This window comes from Amaranthus tricolor, chromosome 1, assembly GCF_026212465.1.
Source record: "Amaranthus tricolor cultivar Red isolate AtriRed21 chromosome 1, ASM2621246v1, whole genome shotgun sequence".
NCBI lineage: Eukaryota > Viridiplantae > Streptophyta > Magnoliopsida > Caryophyllales > Amaranthaceae > Amaranthus > Amaranthus tricolor.
In genome coordinates this window covers 39,753,699-39,775,863 of record NC_080047.1, presented here as the reverse complement: position 1 = coordinate 39,775,863, position 22,165 = coordinate 39,753,699, and the positions used below count along the sequence as shown (strand labels likewise).

Sequence of the window (22,165 nt, the reverse complement as noted above, 5' to 3'; positions counted from 1 at the left end):
ATAAAAATGAGAAGTGGTTAAAACCCAAAAACAAATATATAGTGTAAAAATTTAGTGATAAAAAATAGAGTGAAAATGAGTAAAATCTGTTTAGTATGATTTCTGATTTCTGGTTTAATACCAAGTTTTGGGTTTTTTTCTTTTCTGTGTTATATTCATTCAATTGTAATGGCGTTCATTTATACAAGGGTTCAAAGAAACTGCTTGAAATAACTGCTTCTAATAAGCAACTGCTTCTGGTAACTGCTATAATATTTACTTCTGGTAACTACTATAATACTTACTTCTGGTAACTGCTATAGTACTTGCCTATACTAATAACTGTAATACATGTAACTGCTATACACAATCTAACACTCCCCCTCAAGTTGGGTCGTAGGGTCACAAACACCCAACTTGCATAGAACCTCTTCAAAGAACTGAGTTCCAACTGCCTTTGTAAGAATGTCTGCTAGCTGATCCTTGGACTTAACATGCGGAAGCTTGATTACTTGGGCTTCTAATTTCTCCTTTATGAAATGCCTGTCAACTTCTATATGTTTGGTGCGATCATGTTGAACTGGATTTTCTGAAATGTTGATAGCCGCTTGATTATCACAGTATAGCTCGCAACTCCTTTTAGGAGGGAACCCCAGTTCAGTTAGTAACTTTCTCAGCCACAGGACTTCTGTGATTCCCTTTACTACACCCCTGAACTCAGCCTCTGCACTAGACATGACCACCACCTTTTGTTTCTTGCTCCTCCAGGTGACTAGATTTCCTCCCACTAGAGTAAAGTAGCCTGAAGTTGACTTTCTATCATCTCTATCACCTGCCCAGTCTGCATCTGTATATGCCACAAGATTAAGATGACAGTTCTTCTGATATAAAATTCCCTTTCCAGGGCATCCCTTGAGGTACCGGAGAATTCGATGAACTGCGTCCATATGTTGAACCTGTGGTCTATGCATGAATCGGCTGACTACTCCTACTGCATATGCAATATCAGGCCTTGTGTGAGCTAAGTAGATTAGTTTTCCTACCATGCGTTGATACTGCATCCGATCAACTAATTTCCCTCCTTCAATCATCTGTAGTCCATGGTTCATCATCATTGGTGTCTCGATGGGCTTGCAGTCCAACATCCCTGTTTCAGTTAACAGGTCTAAAACATACTTCCTTTGGGATATGAAAATTCCTTTGTTTGATCTAAGAACTTCAATCCCTAGAAAGTACTTCAGTCTACCCAGGTCTTTCATCTCAAATTCTTGAAATAGTTTTCCCTTCAGATTTGCAATTTCGTCTCTATCATCCCCGGTAATAATCATGTCATCGACATAAATTATCAGGCATGTTGTTCTGCCTCCTCTTCGTTTAAGACACAAGGTGTGATCTGAATTGCTTTGCCTGTAACCAAATTTCTTCATTGCAGAGGTAAATCTTCCAAACTATGCTCTACGGGATTGTGTCAACCCAAGCCTTTCTCAATCTGCACCCCTCATTCTTTGAGAACCCTAATGTAAACTCTGATGGGGCTTCCATGTACACTTCCTCCTGTAGCTCTCCATGCAGAAATGCATTTTTCACATCAAATTGATGAAGAGGCCAGTCTAAGTTTGCTGTAATGTTGAACAGAACTCGAATTGTATCAAGCTTAGCAACTGGAGAAAAGGTTTCTGAGTAATCAACTCCATATGTCTGAGTGTACCCTTTCGCCACCAGTCGAGCCTTGTACCTTTCAATCGTGCCATCTGACTTGTACTTGATCGTGAATACCCATCTACATGCGACGACTTTCTTTTTATTCGGTAAGATGCATTTTTCCCATGTACCATTCTTATTAAGAGCGTTAATCTCTTCCTCCATCGCCTTTCTCCAATGTGCAGACATTAGGGCTTCTTCGACTGTGGTTGGGCTCTTGGTTGTATCTAAAGTTACCTTAAATGCTAAAGCACTCTGTGACAAATTTCCTGATTCGGACGACTTCTCAATAGGATATCTCAAACATTGTACTTCATACTCAGGATCATATCTTCTTGGAGGAACCCCTCGAGTGGAGCGAGGAGGTAACATATATGATGTATCATGACCCCTTGTTTCAACTGTATCTGTGGCAACTTCCTCAGTTAGAGTATCAACAAACACATTATCACTGTTAGTGTTGCCTGTGTCAATTTCCTCGGTCAAAGTATCAACTATCACATTATCACTGTTAGTCCTTGCTGAAACAACTTTATCAAGAGCTGTATGACTTACCTGATGGTCAGACAAGATTGGTAGTGGTAGAGGAGTGGATAGAACATCTTGGTGAGGTGACTCTGTAGCATTGTCAACTTGATCTTTTGGGTCAAGGTTGGGCAACCACGGACTAACTAACCAACTAAGATCCGAAGATGGGGATAGTAGTACTCATTCTCGATGAACTCGCAATCCATTGTGGTATAGACTTTTCTAGTCGAGGGATCATAGCACCGATAACCTTTTTGATTGCGACCATATCCAATAAGAACACATTTCATTGCTCTTGGTTCAAATTTGTTTCGTACCCTTGTTGGACAATGAACGAAAACCGTGCACCCAAATATGCGAGGAGGTAGAATATGCGTAGAGGGTATAGGGAAATGGGTTTGGAGGGTGGCTAGGGGTGTGTGGTATTGGAGACTCTTTGTGGGAAGTCTATTGGTAAGGTAATTGGCAGTAGCGACGGCTTCCGGCCAAAGATGTGTGGGAACACGAGAGTCAAGCATAATAGCACGGGTCATCTCAAGTAGTGTGCGATTTTTCCGTTCTGCCACTCCGTTTTGTTGGGCTGTGTTAGGACAAGATGTTTGATGTATGAGGCCTTTTTGTTTAAAGAACAGGTCCATGTTAGAATTGATATATTCTCTACCATTGTCAGTTCGGAGCATGCGGGGTTGGGTTTGAAATTGGGTACAAATCATATTATAGAACTCAACAAACACACAAAAGACTTCAGATTTCTGTCTAAGGAAATAAATCCAACTCATGCGGGTACAATCATCAATAAATGTAACAAAGTACGAAAAACCATGTAGTCCTACAATTGGAGTAGGGCCCCACACATCAGAATGAACAAGCATAAAGGGCACATCAACTTTATTCAAGCTATTAGAATACGAGTGTTTGTGACTCTTTGCAAGAATACATGTTTCACACTTAAACTCAGGTTTTAACCCTACAAAATTAGGAAAAAGTTTTTCTAGGTACCCTACAGAAGGATGTCCCAGACGTCGATGCTATAGTTGCCTTTCCTCTAGCCCGCGAACAAGTGTCGCTTTGCCTTTTTGAGTCTCCTCGTCCAAGTAATATAATCTATCTCTCTCAATACCAAGCCCAATAATTTTTCCTGTCTGAGCATCCTGCACAATACAACAGGCGGGTTTCATGAGGACTGTACAATCAAGATCTCTCGTAAGTTGACTCACTGGCAATAATTTATGTGACAGGTCAGGTACAAATAAACAATTTTTTAAAGTGAGGTTTTTTGTGAAAGAAATAGTTCCGGCTCCGCTCACTTTAATCCCTTCCGCATTTGCGGTTTTAATGATGTCTTTCTTAGGTTTTTCATGAGTCAAAAAATCATTCGGGTCAAATGACATTGTATCTGTAGCCCCACAATCAAAAATCCAACCTTTCTCACAAAAAAATGACATATTAAAAGAGGAAGAAAAATTGTGGGATTTGGGTTGTGAAGAAGAAGAGGCACGTGGTCCCCTTCCCTTTATAAAGGGTTGAGAAGCCCCATTTTTACGTCCCCCTCCCCTTAACCCTAATCTTTCCTCTTCTTGTTCTGTTTGTGCGCCGTTTCTGATTGAAAGGAGGTCTCTTCCTCCTTCTTCGATACCTGTACTGTTCATGGCCGCCCCTTGTTTTTATTTTTCCTCCATTGATGGGGGTTCATCATTGCTCCATCCCACTGCTGCTCTACCGGTCTGGTTGTGATCGGAAAATGGGTCGGTTTCTTTTCCCCTTTTTTCTTTGTATCCGGCCACCACTCAGGGTAGCCAACAAGTTTGAAGCACTCGTTTCTCGTGTGCCTTGTACCTCCACAGTAGGTACATTTGAGGTGAGACTTGTCATCTTCTCGCCGGTAAGTCCTTCCTTTGGCCGTAAAAACTCCACCGGAGCCCGGTGATTCTAGATCTGATGAGGGCTCCGTTTTCATGATTCCACGCCTCAATACCTCTCTCCTGATACTTGCATATGCTTCCCCCACTGTTGGGAGTGTATATAACAGTAAGAGGTCTCGCCTATCTTTATCAAATGTTTGATGAATTCCTGCTAAAAACTGGTACAATCGATTTTTTTGAATTAGTTGATTATAAACGATGATATCACCTGGATCTTTCATTGGGTTTGGTTGCCTCCTGTCGATTTCTTTCCATATCATGAGTAGCTTGTTGTGATATGTCTCAATTGTGTCTGTTCCTTGCTGGATTTTGTTGGCCTTGACTGTTAAATCGAATATTTGCAAGTCGTCTCTCCCACTGCTGTATAGCCTCTCAATCCCTTGCCACAACGCTTTGGCTGTTGGGAAATCGAGATACTGATTCACCACGTCTGAGTCAGTATTCTCCAAAATCCATGAGATAACAATCGAGTCACTTCTGGTCCATTGGTGTACGCTGGGTCGATTGTGGATGGTGGGTCGTCGATGATGTGATTGAGACGACCTCGTCCACTAATGGCTAAGTGCGTCAGCCTGGACCATTTTGTGTAATTCTGGTTTGTTAGCTTCTCTGATATTGAGAGGGTGTTGGTGTTTTCGGTGGGTAATTTGTTGGTGTTTAACTGGTTGATCAGTTGCAACAATTGCCCCATCGTGACCGGTTGGTCTGGTGTTATGACAGTTCTTGGTTCTTCTTCCATTTTGGATTTTAAGGTAAGTTAGTCGGTATATGATGAAGCTGCAAAAACGATTCAGAATCGTTCGGGCTCTGATACCATGATTTCTGGTTTAACACCAAGTTTTGGGTTTTTTTCTTTTCTGTGTTATATTCATTCAATTGTAATGGCGTTCATTTATACAAGGGTTCAAAGAAACTACTTGAAGTAACTGCTTCTAATAAGCAACTGCTTCTGGTAACTGCTATAATACTTACTTCTGGTAACTGCTATAATACTTGCCTATACTAATAGCTGTAATACATGTAACAGCTATACACAATCTAACAATTTCTAAAAATATATTTTATAGGAAAGTTTGTTAAAAATAATCTGAATTGCGTCATATGCTTAAAATAATCCGTACGATTAGTTTAACTCGGAAAAATTCATACTATTAGAAGAACCTTAAAATAAACCAATTAATAATTTTTACTAATATAATTGAGTGTAGTTTAAGAAGACAAGTATATTTCAGATTAATTTGAAAATGTTACTCCAATATCATGGATTATTTTGAGTTGATCACTTAATCCATATTAAGGATTATTTTGAACAAATGAGTGGTAATTGTGATTATTTTTTACAAGTTTTTCCTATTTTATATATCAATTTGTTGTAACAAATTACAGTTAGTATTAGGATTTTAGGAAAAAAGATTTTATCTTGTCTATTTCCCTTATCTTTAGGTAAGTTTTAGTTGGAATGCAAGTGGTGTTCATCTAACTATTTCTTGGATTAACAATTCGACTTTGAAATCTTATACATATGGATTTAAATACTTGTAACTGCTTTTGAAATTGTATATGTATTATGTTGAAAAAATAACACTATCAGTTGTAAGTATAATAAAACGGAAAAGTCTTTGCTTATGAGCTCAAAAGACACAAAGGACTTGATATGATTTTTATTTTTTTTTTTAAATATTTTCCGTCAAAATCAAACACCACTTAATTGTAACATGCAACTAAAAACCAGAAGTGGTTGCAACAGCAACAGCAGCAACATGCTGTCTCTCCACAACATCTATAACCTTATTTGCAATTTCACTTGCATTAACTGATGACCCTTCACATATCTGCCATCAAATTCAACAAACAAATTACCAATCATTTCAAAATTAAACAAATAATTAATATAAATATATATTCTCTCCATTTCTAAGAGTTTGTTTATACTTCTTTTATTTCGTTATACTTGCTACATTTAACTTTTTCCGCAAGATGATGTGTTTTTTATCATTTATATATATTGAACTATGTACATCTAATCTAAAAATTATAAAAAGTTGATATTATGAAAGTATACAATTACACGATTCAAACAAAATCCTACTTGACTCTATTTTTTTTACACATAGGCCGCAATAAATAAGCTTGAATGATAAATATTGCTAATAACCATAATGTTGGAAGTATTTCAAAATGGTAGCAGTATATATATACGCAATTAGTCCCTTGCTCTCGCAGCACAGCATGGCTCAATTATGTGAGATCTTTTTGAGTCATATATCGTAAAATCAAATAATTAGAGGCAGTCCTGAGATTTGAAAGGTCTAGGGCGAAATATTAATTATGGCCCCAAATACTAATTAAATATACTATTATAGGTCTCTAACTATTAAATATTAAAGCGTCTTTTTAATTTTTTGAATGGGCCTGGGGCACAAACCCTTCTTACCCTCTTATAAGACCGACTCTAAATAGAGGGGAGTATATTTATGGAATCTTGTTAGATCCGTATTAAAGTATAGATATTAAAGCTCAAAATGTACGATTTCTATGGAAAACCAAAATGGACAGACTTTCAAACGGAAGTAGAATTTGATTAGTAAGGTTAATCAAAAATTACCTTAGCGTTAAAAAGAAAAGTGTAATAATCTCCGACAAGAGCTCCAACAACATGGTGTAAATCTAACCCGAATTCATCAAGAATCCTTGAAATAGACAATAAACAGTTAATTTTCTTGCGCTGCGCTATTTTAATGCTTATTTCATCGTCTAAAATTCGAACGTCGAGTTCTATGTCCTTGCACTTCCTATGAACCCATGAGCTTCGAAGTTGCATGGCGGTTAACCCGTTTAATACCTCTTCTGGGTCGGGTTCACGACCCGGGTTTTGTTGATCAGGCTTGAGATTATTCATCCTCTTCTTAGCAACCAGGATTTTGAGTTCTCCAAGTGTTCTTTTTAGCTCCTTAATGTGATTTATTGCATCTAATATTATTGATGCTCTATCATCCTACATGTCATATCAAACAAACTTAATTACCACAAATTTTAAGAAAATGCAAGTTTGCGTATAAAAAAATAAAGTTATAAAATTTTATGGCGGAAAAGTTGGATATAATTATCGCTATTAAATAAAGTATTAAATTAGTGTATTCGCAAGCGTGTAAAAATGTAAATGGAATTTTTAAAATGAAACAAAAGGGAGTAATTCTACCGACTATGATGAAACCGTGATTCAAAAAATTAATGAAAAATTTTAGGGGTGTTGAGCCTAGTGCTTATAATGCTTATAATGAAATTGCTTAAAATACAAATATTCACTCTAATGAAATGAAGCTAGTAATTTAGTATGAAGAAATTACGTCCTTCATTCTGGAATATACGCACCCGATTGTGTCATGTTGTGTGGAAAAATATCATCAATAGCAAGTATTGTGGAACAGGCAAGTATTAAGTAAGTATACCTTAGTTTGATTGGGAATTAGGCTCCTCAGATCTTGGTACTTGTCACTGAAGTTTTTCCTTCTTTGTTTCTCAGTAAATGAAGTCTTAGGTAATTTACCCACTTTTTTATCATCTTTACCAAACTCAAAAACTCCATTAAAATCATGAAAAAGAGGATGATTATCATCATGATAATACCCATTTATAGTATTTGTATTTCCTTCACCATCATTAATTGCACCAAACAAAAAAGATGAATTTCCATTTCCATTCATATTTCCACAAACATCAATCTCTCTTTCAGTATTAAACCCATCAGTAAAAGATTGTTGAAACATAAGTTGACTCAATGGAAAGTTAAGATGAAACAAAGGATCATGTGAAATAGTAGAAGACCCAGACCCAGCTCCAGATGGATTATCCACCATCACACTTGGGAAATTAAAAGCAGAACTTCCAAAGGAGGAAGTTGGAGAAAGAAGAGGAGTGTTAGATGAAGAAGTAAAAGAGTATTTAGGTAAATGGAGAAGTGTGAGAAGATCAGTTGTAGGATATGGGTTTAATTCATCAAAATGGGTAATACCCATTTCATGATTATGGGTATAAAAATTATTCACTTTTGTGGGGCCCCAAGTGTAATCAGAAGTTTTTTCTGTAACAGTTGCAGAAGCTGTTTTGGGGATGTTTATGGGGTCTAAACTTTCAGCAGGTTCTGTCTGATCATACATTTTCTGTGTATTCTTCTTGCTTCTTTTGTTTTGTGGGGATTTTTTCACTGCACAAGATCAGTTCTTTGTTTTTAAGTAAGGCAAAAAAAATATTTAAAACTAAAATTAAACACTAATTTTCTATTGAAAACCGTATCACTATGAGGTGATTTCAATTGAATCTGCGTTAACTATTTAAAAAAACTGCTTTCGTATAAGTGGAAATTCAGCTTCATTTTTTTTAATGTTTCTTTTGATGAGCCTTTTGTAGACTCATCTGACGGTGAGACGATCTCACACAAGACGAACTAAAAATAAAAAGGTCATTAAACATTACTTTCTCTGTTGCATTTTACTTTACATTTTATGTTTTTATGCAATTTAACGTGTTGTTTTGATTATTTATATTTTGAGTTATATATAACTAAAAATTATAAAAAGTTACTATTTCGAAAATAGGAAATTTGGCGATTTAATCAAAATCCCACGTCATTATATCTTTTGTTACACATTAGCCACAATTTAAAAAAATAAGTTTAAATGATAAATAGTAGTAAAAATTCTTATCTAACAAGTATTTCCAAAAGAAAGTGATATAATGTTGAAAATTTACATGAATAGAGGAATAAAACATACTTCTTCTATGTAGCAAGCATCACTAATTAGAAATGTGGGTAAATAAATGGAGTTATCAAAATTTTTAAATGGGGTGCATTTCTTCACTTTAAATATCAATTTTTTTTTTTGACGGATTGAATTTTAGAGTATAAGTGTAATGCATACATGAGAATTAGGATGTGTATATTTATATAAGAGGGCGGTAGTTCTTGGTCAAATTATATTCAAAGGGCTAAGGACATAGGGCCCACTGATTACCTAAAACTTTCATACAAATTGCCAATTTCAACTAACTGTTAAAGTTGATCTGAGCTCTCGTACTTTCTTTCCTCTTCAGATTCTGACCATGGTTTTTTATGAGCGGAATACACTGAGAATGATGATGATGATAAAGTTGATCTAAACTACTAATTCGACTATCCTAATCTAAAATAAGTGAAACTGAATTGAAAATTTTGATCCAATTACTTTTATGAGTCGATTCGACTTGATCTGTGGCCTTGACCCGTTGTTAACACAACAGAGATGCAATTCTTTAAAAAAAAATTCAATTGCATCTTCATAGCCACTAAGATGACAAACTCTACTGCAAATATTATGTTATTCCATCACTTTAAACTTGCTACATATATTGTGTTAAAAAAAGTGACAAAAAGCATCATTAAAACTATTGTCCTTGAAAAAGTCTCAAGTTTTGATATTGTGAAAATCAAATCTTATCTCAGTTGGTATAACATTGCAAGTTCTAGTGGAGATATTCTTTTTGCCTAGTTAGCTTAGCCAAACGCCTCTAGATTTCGCTTTAGGTTTGAAAGTACGCGTTGAATGCAAACGATGCATTTCTATATGCATCAAAGCCCTAACAAGATGAGCCATAACCAAGACTAGTACAATTGGCATGAGTGCATGCAAAATCAATGTTATCTCTGAGTGCATGCAAATTCACACCATCCATTTTCAAGATATTTCACATTCTTTGCACCCACAAGATAAATGTCTCGGTTTTGGCCAGACAGATTCGTAAGGAATTTTGGCCGTCCATCGTATTGGAATCCCCAATGCCTCTCAAATCACCCGGGTGCAACACTCTTCACATTTTCATCAAGGAGCCCGAACAAGTACATGTACATATTTATATATCCGGATCTCAAAGGCGTACCTGTGTTAGCTGCAATTCTAGGCAGTAGGCCCCTATAAAACCTAATAGCATTCTTAACATTGGCCTTTTTATCGCCATCAGTTGGCCATCCAACGACATTCAAGGCTGATACACCAGTGTCAAAGTTGGCATCAAAAACATTAGTGTACAACATCCCATTATCTGCAACCGGAATAGCTTTTCCATTGAAGAATGCATAGCTAAACGGAAAATTTTCATTTATAGAAAGACTTAGGAAAGGATCGATATTGACAGTAAAAGGAGCGTTGTTTTGGCCAAGGGATTGGACTATCTCGGTCATGATATCAACTACCTCAACGACCCGTTTAGTAGGTGGTAATAAACAGTGGTAATGGAAATGAAAATTAGTGTAATTTTGGTTGAAAAATCTCTTAGCTACCTTGATGGTCATGCTTGTCTAACCTCAATCATCTCATTTTCTTCATAAAATTCATTCCAATGCATTCCCATAGGAAGAGGTGGTATTAGGTGGTAATGAAAATTTGTAAACAAAAAAAACTTTTTTGTGATCAAAATTTCATCACCATAGTAATAACACGAAACTTTTGATGAAATTTACACCATTCATTTCCATTACCGTCATTTACTATCACTAACCAAATGGGTAGTAAAGGACATAAAACTAACCTAACCACCATAATCAGAGATTATCATTAAGAAAAGAACATATAAAGTTTGAAAACAATGACAAAAATGAGTAGTTTTCTAAGAGCCAAAAAGTAAGGTGCACACTTACACAAATTGATTGTCGTTTTCAATTGATAATCAAATAATAGGAAGTTAACAAAATGAAATTCTCAGAACTAGAATAAAGCTTTCCATAAAACTGACCTTAATGCTGTGCAGAACAATAACCAAAGGGAACTGCACAAAGTATTATCCACATGATCAAATTATTCAGAGTAAATATGTGAGCACAGTGATCAATGAAAAGACCATGGGTGCTGCAGTCCTCAAGCCAGAAGAAACAATCTGGATAGTGAAATTGCAAGTTGCTGTTGAGATATTCGCAGTTGTTATCCTTGCTAAGCCCCCAAAGTTGCAGGCCTCAAAGTCCTGATACTGAGTCTGATAATATACATTGAATGCAAAAGAGGCGTTCCCATAGACATCCAAGCCTTGACAAGAGGATCCATACCCAAGAGGTGTACAATCAGCACGACTGCATGCAAAATTAAGATTTTCTCCCAGCTTGCTTAGATCCTTCGCATTGGGATTGAATTCACACCATTGATTAGTGAGATACTTCACACCTTTAGCACCAATAAGATGAATTTCCTGGTTTTGAACATACATGGGAAATTTTGGCTGTCCATCATATCGGAAAATTCCCCAGTGCCTCTCGAACCATCCAGGTCCAACACTCTTTGCGTCCTCATCAAGGAGTCCAAACAAGTACATCTCTATATTTCCAGGCCTCAGAGGAGTACCAATATTAGCAGAAATTTTAGGAAGGAGGCCACGATAAAACCTGATAGCATTGTTTATATTAGCGTGAATATCACCATCTGTTGGCCACCCAACTTCTCCAACAATTATAGGCATGTTCCCGAATCCCACCGATCTTAAGGCTGAAACCAATGTGTCGAAGTTCGCATCAAAAACATTAGTGTATTGAATCCCGTTGTCTACAATTGGCGTAGCTCCCCCATCAAAAAAGGCAAAGTTGACTGGGAAATTTGGGTCTTCATAAAGACTGAGAAAAGGGTAGATATTGACAGTGAAAGGAGCGTTGTTTTGGCTCATGAACTGGACTATCTGGGTCATCAGATCAGCAATATTAGGTCTGAATCTTCCAGCTGAAGGTACAGGATTGGATGCTGGTGATTCATAGACATCAGCATTCAGAGGCACAGTTGCTTTTATTCTATCTCCTACCCCGGCTTCATTAAGAGCATTTTGGATATTTTGAAGGGCTGGCAAAGTAGCATTCTCAAATGTACCGTTGTAGGACCTGAGGAAAGGCTCATTCCCAACTGCCACATACCTGCAATCGGTTAACGTTTTTATGTTTCAGATGGTTTGTCAGTCTAAGATCACAAGAGAAAATAGCAACTGTGAGTTTTCTACTGTGAGCAGGATAGAGTTTTCCAGTCGGTGTCATCTGGCTATTAGATTTTGGTTACTTAAACCAAAAATCATACAACAAAAGCATTTACATAAAAACAATTGCGCGCGCCCTTATAGCCATAAACGTACCAATGATGCAAACACACAAAAAAAAAATCTGAACAGCAACTCTAAAAACTCTGCAAAGCACAATTTTGAGAAATGTTGCTTCCTCTGAACAATCATTAGCTTCCTTATTCCCCTTTCTATTTAAAAGTAAATTTTTCCCCATACACCACAAAGTAGTATGTATTTTATTAGCATCACAACACCAGAGAAGTTTAAAATTGTCACGCGAGAAGTAGAGGGGTGGGGACAGTAATTAATTCTCCTATATTCTTGAAAAACATACAACTAATCACAAATAAAATGAGATAAAAGTATGATTCTATTAACTTATAAGCCTCTAAAGGACTTCTTATTAATTTTCCCTGTTATGTAATCATAATACATTTAAATTAGATGGTTCGTTTCCCCACTCATTATTATGATCACGTGATGGGAAGATAAAGAAGACATATTAATATATCAGAAAAGGTTAGCAATAATAGGATACCACAATCTACCCAAAGTTCACATTCATGCAGTTACGTTCAAGCGTAACCAAATGCATCTAAGGTTACCTTAGCTTCTAATAAAAGACTAATAGTTAGAAACCAAATGCTTCTAATGGGAATTGAAATTTTACAAATACGAACTACACGTAACGCATACAATATTTCAAATTAAGCAACTCAGGTTCTTTCCTTAAAATGAGAACCACTTCCCGCTCTATCCTGTCTTTTGTCACTCCTTTTCCTAAAAAAGAGAGCCATCATCCATCCACTTCATCATGGCTACAGCTTCTGAGTGCTCACTGCTCAGACACCTCTGTATTTCTACTAAAACCTCCAAAATTTAACCATTCCTGCCAGCTTATTATACAAATGCAAAGAGAAAAAATAGTGCGACAATGGCTGTTTCTTGTTAAGGGTATAAGGCACTCAGCAATGAAGAAAATCTCTTTAGTCCCTTCAGGAAAAATCAACGACTACAATGTACGAGAAACACAATGGATAGAGAAATAGTTTGGGATCTAATATCAGATACTATTCTCTGAGCAAACGAAAAATCCTGAAAAAGGTCAACAATTCTGCTATACTCAGATTAGATCCTACAAGAGCATTTGAAGCATAGCTTCCACTTTTGACCCAGTCATCCAGCATGGCCAGTTACATCCCATCTGACACAAACACAGAAATTGATTGTTCTCCGGCAAAAGATAATTTTAGGAAAATTGGCTGCTCTATCAGCCAATATCCAGTAAAAAGAATTAGATTGATGCAGAGTAATGTCACTTAAACGAGGTATAGCTTTTTAGTAATGTGAAAACTCTAAAGGCTTGCTGATATCTTCACAGCATATCAAAGAAGTTTCAACATTAAGCAGAAGATAACAAGATTGTCTCCTTACTGTTAGTGTTACTGCACTCTTTTTAAGCAGAACGTTCCAGAAAAGTTGTAAGCTCTTACGAGTGACAAAAATATTGAAAGAAAATTTAGAAGCGACGATAAATTAAGTAGCCAACAACCAGAACAGAGCGGAAAAGCTCAAATTTTGGATAGTTAAGGTTGGTAAAATGTAAGGGTAATTTTATTTTCATTAAAAAATTTCAAAAGTTCAGATCCATCGTCAAAAAAAGCACAAAATAATGACAACAATTAACCTCTACTTGAAATGAAGATGGAGGTGCCTAAACATCAATAACAAAGTCGAGACACCTTTACATGAATTTTAATGTATGTTTGAATTCCAATCCCCAGAAAAATAGATAGAAAATTAACTTCCGAATAAACTCAATGGAATATTTGAGCTACATACACGCAAAACATATGGTAAGAGAAGAAAAGAAAATTTCACATTGAGTGAAGGAATGTTTTAAAAATTTAATTGCAACTCACTTGATGTTGACTCCTCCGTTATAATCGTAACGCACAACATTTCTATCAACCCATTTCTTAGCATGCTTGTAATCAAGCATGCCAGCCAAATCACCATTGGGAATGGCAACCATAACTTCTATATTAGTACCACTAAGAGCACTTAATATAAACTCATCAGCATCAAATAATTTCACCTTTTGAATTCCATTATTTTTTAACATTTGTACCACTGTTATAATAGGGATTTTGTGATTAGCTTGAGTTCCCCAGTTGACTCCAAGCCCTTCAACATTATAATTCCATGTTACCCAAAACATCAAGCAACATACGCACAACAGCCACTCTTTCTCCATCAAAATAAACATGATGTTAATTTGTGCAAGAAATTAGTGAAAGATATGAATTCAACTTCTGGGTTTTGTTGCTATAATTGGGACAAAGGAAACAATAACCAGCTCAAAAATTGAGATATATCAATGTAAGTTACAAAAGTCATTTTGGGTGGAGGGATGAAAAAGTCAACCCCTTAAGATTTAATGAATGGAATCAGCAAATTTATGTGCGGAAAATATAAATGTGGCACTAGAACATAAAGTCAACTCCGCAATACAATGATATTAATGATCCTACTTCAAAACAAGACAAGTTAGAAGTAATTGATGCATAGATAATTAGAAAGATGCAAACCTAGCTTGCCTATTGGTCAGCAGAAATGACCAAAAAGGAAGTATAACAAATTAATAAAAGCAAAAAGATACCCAAAAGAGAGAAAAAGTTCAGCACATAAGAACATTTAAGGAACTTCTCTGAAGTATGAACATAATTGAAATGATGAGAAAATTCCAGAACTTAATTGAACTGAAGAAATTATCTTCTATCAAATTACTACAAAAAAATATGATGAAAACCCAAGTGCAATGAGGGGTTTTCTGCAGAATTAAATCTGAAGAAAATGAGCAGGTGATGTAGGATTATAGATTTATGATCATAAAAGGTTGAATGGATTGAATGGTAGAGAAAGCAACAGTACTCAAATAACATTATTTCATTATTTTCTACTTTATTAATTGGATGATGGGGCCAAAAATAAGTGATCCATTCTGTATCAAATAATAGGACAAAGATGTGAGACAAGGGATGCTGTAGTTGCTTACTCAGCTTATCTGCATTCTGCAAGACTGCAACATCAATGTTTTACACCAATTTATTGTAAAATTGAATTTAATGAACATCAATGTTTTACAACAAGGTGAATCATTATTGATAATATATTCCTAAGTCGAGCAAAAATTAAAGAAATGAAAGTGCTAACTACAAATTTAAGAAAAGGATTTTACAAGGTGTCAAAGCTTAAGCAATATAACCAACAGAAACTGATAAAAGGGTGGATCTCAAATATTCACCATATTAATCACCAATACTCACTTCACAAATTTACAATTGTTAAGATCATAGTTAAAAAAAAGGGTTTTCGATCATTGTTTGCAAAATGAATTTCACGGTCTATGTGGATGGTTTCATGGTCATCTCGATCGTTAATAAGCTTAAAAACCTTTACACGCCGATGACATCATGTTTTTTTGCTCAGTTTGAGATTAAGACTTTCCCAATGTTTCAACTAGTTTACAAATTTTAATAACAAACTCAAGATAGAGAATGAAATAAACTAATAATACCACTTCAATCATCACCAACCAACTAATACAACTGAGTATTGAAAGAGATTGGCTAACTCTAAACCTAATAAATAATTACAAGAAGTGCCGCACTAATTTGCATATTATCTCCAATAATCTGTGGTCAACAAAACTATGCTGACAAGTGATAACTGACAATCATAGGCAGAGCCTCAAATGTCATTATCAATAAATAAAATAGCCTAAAGCCATTTTTTAATACACGCAAGAAAAAATGAGGATAAATCTCACAATTGTATTTTAAACTGAGGTTTTTTTTATTTTTAATCTCAACACGCAGCTATTGTAAAAACCTATCTCAAATCGCTAAATCGACAATTATTTTTAAAAAAATTAAAAGTAAAAAAATACGTAATCAAAATCAATTCCATTACCAAATTAAGTAAAAATACTAGAATCCATCAACAAACAAGCTAAATAATTAATTCCGCAGATAATAATTGTAGTATTTTTAATCCTAGAGGAATTAAGAATTTCAATTCAATAAAACCTAACTTTAAAACAGAACTCACCAAAATTACGAATGAAGTGACCATTTTGGGCAATAATTTCTGAACACGATATAAATCAATATCCATTCATTGGTAGAGTCTTGGAGGAAATTAAAATTGAAATCCAGAATTTTCTAACGTTCCTCCTTCTTCTTCAGGGTGTGTGCCACAAGCGCATTGGTAAACAACAAAGCCTCAACTCTAAATGTTTAAGGCAGGAAGCCAAAATTGAAGACAATCGCGGATAAGTTAGCGTTAGAGAAGATAGATAACCTAATTGCTTTATTATTGGTTTGTGATGAACTCCGATAAATTTCCACCATTGTCAAACCCTTTGTTGATTAAGGGAAAGTCGGTTAGATCAGTTTTGGATTGGGCTCATACGCAAGCCGTATGACATGGGAAAATTTAAACAAAATCAGCCAAAAGCAATCATCCGTCCTAACATTGTTACTAGAAACTCTATCAAGATCATCGTTGGCCCCTCTCTCCATACGGTCATATATGTTATTATACTATTTTATCCGTTAAAGTTTCACTTATACTCAATCTAATTTATCTATATTCATTACATTGTAGTATCTTCAGTTCAATTTAAATCATTTCATATAATCACTTTAACTCTCAATATCAATTTAACTTTTCATTTTGTTCAAGTTTATATAACTTAAATATTCTCTTCTATTCAATTTATTAGTTTTATTGACTTTTTTCACAATATGAAATTCTTAATCTTGAAATTTATTTGACAAATGAAAATAAAAACGAAAATTGAAAAACTTTGGTACGAAATTTTAGATGAAAATTGAGATGAAAATTTTGAAAATAAATATTACAAATTTACACTAAAATCTCTATTTTTAAGTTTCAATCTCAATTTGCATGTTCTTATGACTTTTTTGTGCAGGGAATCCCATCTCAATTACTATTTTTATCTTCCATTCTTTCTCAATTTCCAACACCTTAAACAAAAACAAAATAATTCCAATTATCAGCCTAAAGTCCCAATCTATTTGATAGATTTATGAATTATCACATAAAAGAATGTGTGATTAGGTAGACTTGGGCATCGTCCAAACCAACACAAGAACTTTATGGGCACGAAACCCACTCATGGCTCAACACAACACGTCGCAATCCCCAACAACACACGAGACACAACTCGCCAATCGAGACAATACTACATAGGCTGTTAGGTAGACTGGATAAATATTGATTCGGCCAAACCGAACAAAATCAGAATGATCTAATCCGGTTTTTTTTAAAATTTGGTGAATTTTTGAGTTTTACATAAATATTTTTTAGTCATAACCTATTATTATTTTATCAATTTTTTTTAATTTAAGTTTAATATTACGTAACTATAGCTAGAAAAGTTATTTTTCGTCAAATAAAAGAAGAAACTACTTTGCAAATTTTAATGAAAATATTACATAACATTCTAGCTATTTTTTAGCGAAAAGAATAAAATAATTGTAAATCTATGACCCACAAGTTCAAACTTAACTAATCCAACCCATCAATCTAACAAATCTACCTGCAGGTACTACCTACTTGCACGACCCGCTAAAATATGTTATTTCATAATCACTTTACGCAAAAAATTTAAAAAACTTTATTTTATAGTCTACCATACAATACATCGTCTTGCACAACATAGCACCATAGGACATAAACCTTTATCATAAACGGTCACAAAGAACGTGGTTTGCTTAGACACGAACATGAAGATGTTCAACAACTATTTTGTCTTAATTCAAACTAAAGCTGGCCACAATTGATGATTGCCTGATGACACAACACAATCACTTTCCCAATAATTAGTAGCCGTTGGAACTTTTGCTTAATTCAAACTTTAATAATCGATCAATCTTAATCCTAATCCTAATCCTAATCAAGATTAAACAACCTACAAATTTACAAAATCTCCCTCATTTTCTTCACATTTGATAAAGCCTATTGTTTTTTCCCCTCCTCTTAGTCTTCTCTCCATTCCATTCGAAAATATAAACTCAATCTTCCTCTTCATTCTTGTATAAATTTCATTAATCATATAAACCCCAAATCAAATTTCCAATCTATTGTTTAACAATAACACCCATTCTCTTCTGGGTTTTCTAATAAATTTTCTGGGTTTCCATAAAAAAAAAATAATAATAACAATTTTTTCATTAATTTCCCCTATTTTTTCTGATTTCTGTTAAGTCCTACCAAAACCCTTGATTTACTATTATACACTATATTTTTTAATCTTCATTTTGGTAATAATAGATAATTAATTTTTAAAATTGGTATCTCACCGAAGTATTGATTTTTGGTACATTTAATTAATTAATTAAAATTAATTAATTTTTGTTCTTCCCCATTAAACCCACTATCCCCATAACCCCATTTTAATGGGGAAATAGAGAGAATAAATCCCAGAATTTTCGCTGACCCATGACCCATTCACACTTTCCCTTATATGCCGTTCCTTTGCAAACGTTTTTCCTCATTTTCCCAGCTGTTTTTTTCTTTTTTTGATTTTCCTATACTATATAGCAGTTTTCATTTGATATTACAATACTTTTATATGTTCACACACAAATCAATATAATTGTGATTCAATTTTATCCTTGAAAATCTATTCTTTTTAAGGTAAGAAAGAAAGGAAGGATCTTGATTAATACCCACAAGATAAAAACCATTAATTTTCAATGGAAAATTTGTGGGTATTTCTTGTAAGTTGGTTGATTCTTGGGTTTTCATTATGGGGTTATGACGTTGAAGGACTTGGAGTGAATTGGGGAACACAAGCTATTCATAGATTGGCGCCAAATACAGTGGTACAAATGTTTAAGGATAATGGGATTAAAAAGGTGAAGTTGTTTGATGCAGATGAGTCTACTTTGAGTGCTTTTAGTGGTACTGATATTGAAGTTATGGTTGCCATTCCTAATGGTGATTTGTCTGCCATGCTTGATTATAAGAGAGCTCAGAGATGGGTTGAAAAGAATGTCACTCGTTATAATTTCGAAGGAGGAGTTAACATCAAGTGAGTTGTTTGTTTCTGTGATCACTTGTTTTCCTTTTTTTTTTGTTAATAAGCTATTCATATATGATATATGTTCTTTTTTTCCCCAGTACAAGGTAGACCGTGGGAAGAAAAGATGAGAATCGAACCCAGGTCTTATGTGGGAGAGAATATGCTCCAAACGAGACCAGACTGAATATGTAAAATGTCGGGTTAGATTACACGGTCGGGTAATTATCGGATTGTCGGGTTTGTTTTGAACACCTCTATTTAGTATTTACAAGGTACGCCGAAGAAAAGAAAAGTGATAATTGAACCTAGATTTACATGAGGGATTGGAATATGCTTTAAATGAGACGAAACTCGATTCTTTTTCATATGTAAATAAAAATGTGCAAAACTTTTTGTGCCCTTTGCTTTTTCTTTGTGTGATTGCAGTATTCTTCATCCACTTGTCATGTGATTTGTGTTTATGAAGCATAATTTTATATGCAATATGTTGAAAGTTGCATCTCTTTTACCTCTTTTAGATATGCAACTGCCCATCATGTGATTGTGATATGGACCTTAGAGAAATTGATGATACTAGTGTTGTGATTAAAGGAATAATATCAACTAACTAGAGTAGTTAATTAGTTGACTAAGATGGTTTCGTTTAGTTAATAATTGACTTAATCCCTACTTTGCATTTGAGTACTACTTTGAGTAACATTATGGGGACAATGATTTGGCTGGTTTGATATTATATTATATAAGTACAATGTTTTCAGTAGCTGCTTTATGCTTCATTTAGAAGCATATCCTTGGCCCATTGGTGAGCATCCAGTAGGAATTTTTTCTCAAAAGGAACCCAAATTTTAAGTCGCTCAAGTAGTGAAAACATTGCCTACATCACATTATTACGACCTTATTGTAAAGATTTTTATCTAATCATGCTCGAAACATAGGCCGATACATCTGAAAATTCATGCGCGTTTGACAAACCAGACTGCATTTGTGCACTATCTGAAATCATGTTACATTTTTTGGATGCGGTTTGCAAAATGTTGTATCCCCTCATCATAGGCAATAAAAACAAATGAAAACTTGTTGCCTTTTTCTTACAAATCTATCATAAGGTATAAGAAGCTGGATTTTTCCTTGGCACATGTCGTTCAGAAGATGAACTTTGTTGCAACGCTGGGAGCTTGCTGGGATTTGAATTTACTGTTTTTAGATGATGATTTGCAAATTACAGCCTTAAAGTTTAGCACTTTTGCGAATTACAGTCTCAATGTTTATTTTTTACGAATTACAGCAATCAAAGTATGAACGTTTTACTGTTTTTAGATAGATTGGTGATTACTTCTGTGATGTTAAAACATTTGTCGGGTTTCAGATATGTGGCGGTAGGGAATGAACCTTTTCTCAAATCCTACAATGGCACATTTGAGAATGCTACTTTGCCAGCCCTTAAAAACATCCAAAATGCTCTCAACGAAGCTGGGGTAGGAAACACTGTCAAGGCAACAGTGCCTTTAAACGCTGATGTCTACGAGTCACCATCAGGCAGCAATGTACCTTCGTCTGGAAGATTCAGAACAGACGTTGCTGACCTAATGACACAGATGGTTCAGTTCTTGAGCCTAAACAATGCACCTTTCACTGTCAATATCTATCCGTTTCTGAGTTTATATGGAAACCCTGGTTTCCCAGTCGATTATGCGTTTTTTGACGGGGGTGCTGCTCCTATAGTAGATAACGGGATCCAATACACAAACGTTTTTGATGCCAACTTTGATACATTGGTTTCAGCCTTGAAAGCAGCAGGGTTTGGGAACTTGCCGATTATTGTTGGGGAGGTCGGTTGGCCCACGGATGGTGATGTTAATGCTAACATTAACAATGCTATCAGATTTTACCGCGGCCTTCTGCCTAGAATTGCAGCTAATGTAGGCACTCCTTTGAGGCCCGGAAGCATAGAGATGTACTTGTTTGGGCTCCTTGACGAGGATGCCAAAACTGTTGCTCCTGGTAACTTCGAGAGGCATTGGGGAATTTTTCGGTATGATGGACTGCCGAAATTTCCCATGGATCTTTCGGGCCAAAACCGGGATATCTATCTTGTGGGTGCAAAGAACGTTAAATATCTCCAAAATCAATGGTGTGAATTCAACCCGAATGCCAAAAATCTGGACAAGTTGGCTGATAACATCAATTTTGCATGCACTTTTGCTGATTGTACGCCTCTCGGGTATGGCTCCTCTTGTCAAGGGTTGGATGCGAATCAGAACGCTTCATTCGCGTTTAATGTGTACTTTCAGACACAGAAACAGAATCTCGCCGCCTGCGATTTCCAAGGTTTGGCTAGGTTAGCACTGCATAATATATCTACACCAACTTGCAATTTTACCATCCAGATTACTTCATCTGGTCTGAAGACTGCTGTACCTGTGGCTCTTTCTTTGATTGCTGCAATTGTGTACCTACACTTTTGAGCTGGATTTTGTGGAAAAATTGTTTTTTTTATTCTTTTGATTTCGATTTAATATATTTGATCATTTTCTTTCTGTATAAAGATTTTGATTTTAGAACAGAACAACATAGATTACTTTTTTGAGTATTTAATTGATTTAATTGATACGATTATCAGTAGCAAAGTTCTTTAATAGTGTGCTTAATCATATATTGGTAATTCTTTGTTAAAAGCTATATCCAGAATCCAGATAGATACATTTTCAGTTCCTTAACGGCATTCTTGCTTCTTAGGAGGATGAATTTTTAAGTTCTTTGTAATCATTTGTAGTTTTCGCTGTTTTACTTGTTTTTATTGCCTAGTTATCTATTACCTACTTTTTTTATTTTTTATTTTTTTAATTTACAATTAAGG

The 22,165-nt window shown here is 35.1% G+C and overlaps 4 protein-coding genes across 4 annotated transcripts; 1 reads left to right on the top strand and 3 right to left on the bottom strand.

The window, feature by feature from the left end:
• Window positions 1–5,756: 5,756 nt before the first annotated feature.
• LOC130815821 (transcription factor bHLH10-like) lies at window positions 5,757–8,730 on the bottom strand. Its single transcript, XM_057682315.1, has 3 exons — window positions 7,580–8,730; window positions 6,736–7,125; window positions 5,757–5,962 (listed from the first exon to the last, which is right to left on the bottom strand). Exons 1-3 carry the CDS (start codon window positions 8,285–8,287, stop codon window positions 5,852–5,854), a joined length of 1,209 nt encoding a protein of 402 aa, XP_057538298.1. The 5' UTR covers window positions 8,288–8,730; the 3' UTR covers window positions 5,757–5,851.
• Window positions 8,731–8,860: 130 nt separating this feature from the next.
• Window positions 8,861–10,614, bottom strand: LOC130815827 (glucan endo-1,3-beta-glucosidase 8-like). Its single transcript, XM_057682328.1, has one exon. It carries the CDS (start codon window positions 10,453–10,455, stop codon window positions 9,955–9,957), a length of 501 nt encoding a protein of 166 aa, XP_057538311.1. The 5' UTR covers window positions 10,456–10,614; the 3' UTR covers window positions 8,861–9,954.
• Window positions 10,615–10,738: 124 nt separating this feature from the next.
• On the bottom strand, window positions 10,739–15,465 carry LOC130815814 (glucan endo-1,3-beta-glucosidase 8-like). Its single transcript, XM_057682306.1, has 2 exons — window positions 14,114–15,465; window positions 10,739–12,051 (listed from the first exon to the last, which is right to left on the bottom strand). Exons 1-2 carry the CDS (start codon window positions 14,458–14,460, stop codon window positions 10,962–10,964), a joined length of 1,437 nt encoding a protein of 478 aa, XP_057538289.1. The 5' UTR covers window positions 14,461–15,465; the 3' UTR covers window positions 10,739–10,961.
• Window positions 15,466–18,175: 2,710 nt separating this feature from the next.
• On the top strand, window positions 18,176–22,012 carry LOC130826706 (glucan endo-1,3-beta-glucosidase 8-like). Its single transcript, XM_057692277.1, has 2 exons — window positions 18,176–19,317; window positions 20,675–22,012. Exons 1-2 carry the CDS (start codon window positions 18,980–18,982, stop codon window positions 21,771–21,773), a joined length of 1,437 nt encoding a protein of 478 aa, XP_057548260.1. The 5' UTR covers window positions 18,176–18,979; the 3' UTR covers window positions 21,774–22,012.
• The last annotated feature ends 153 nt before the right edge of the window (window positions 22,013–22,165 follow it).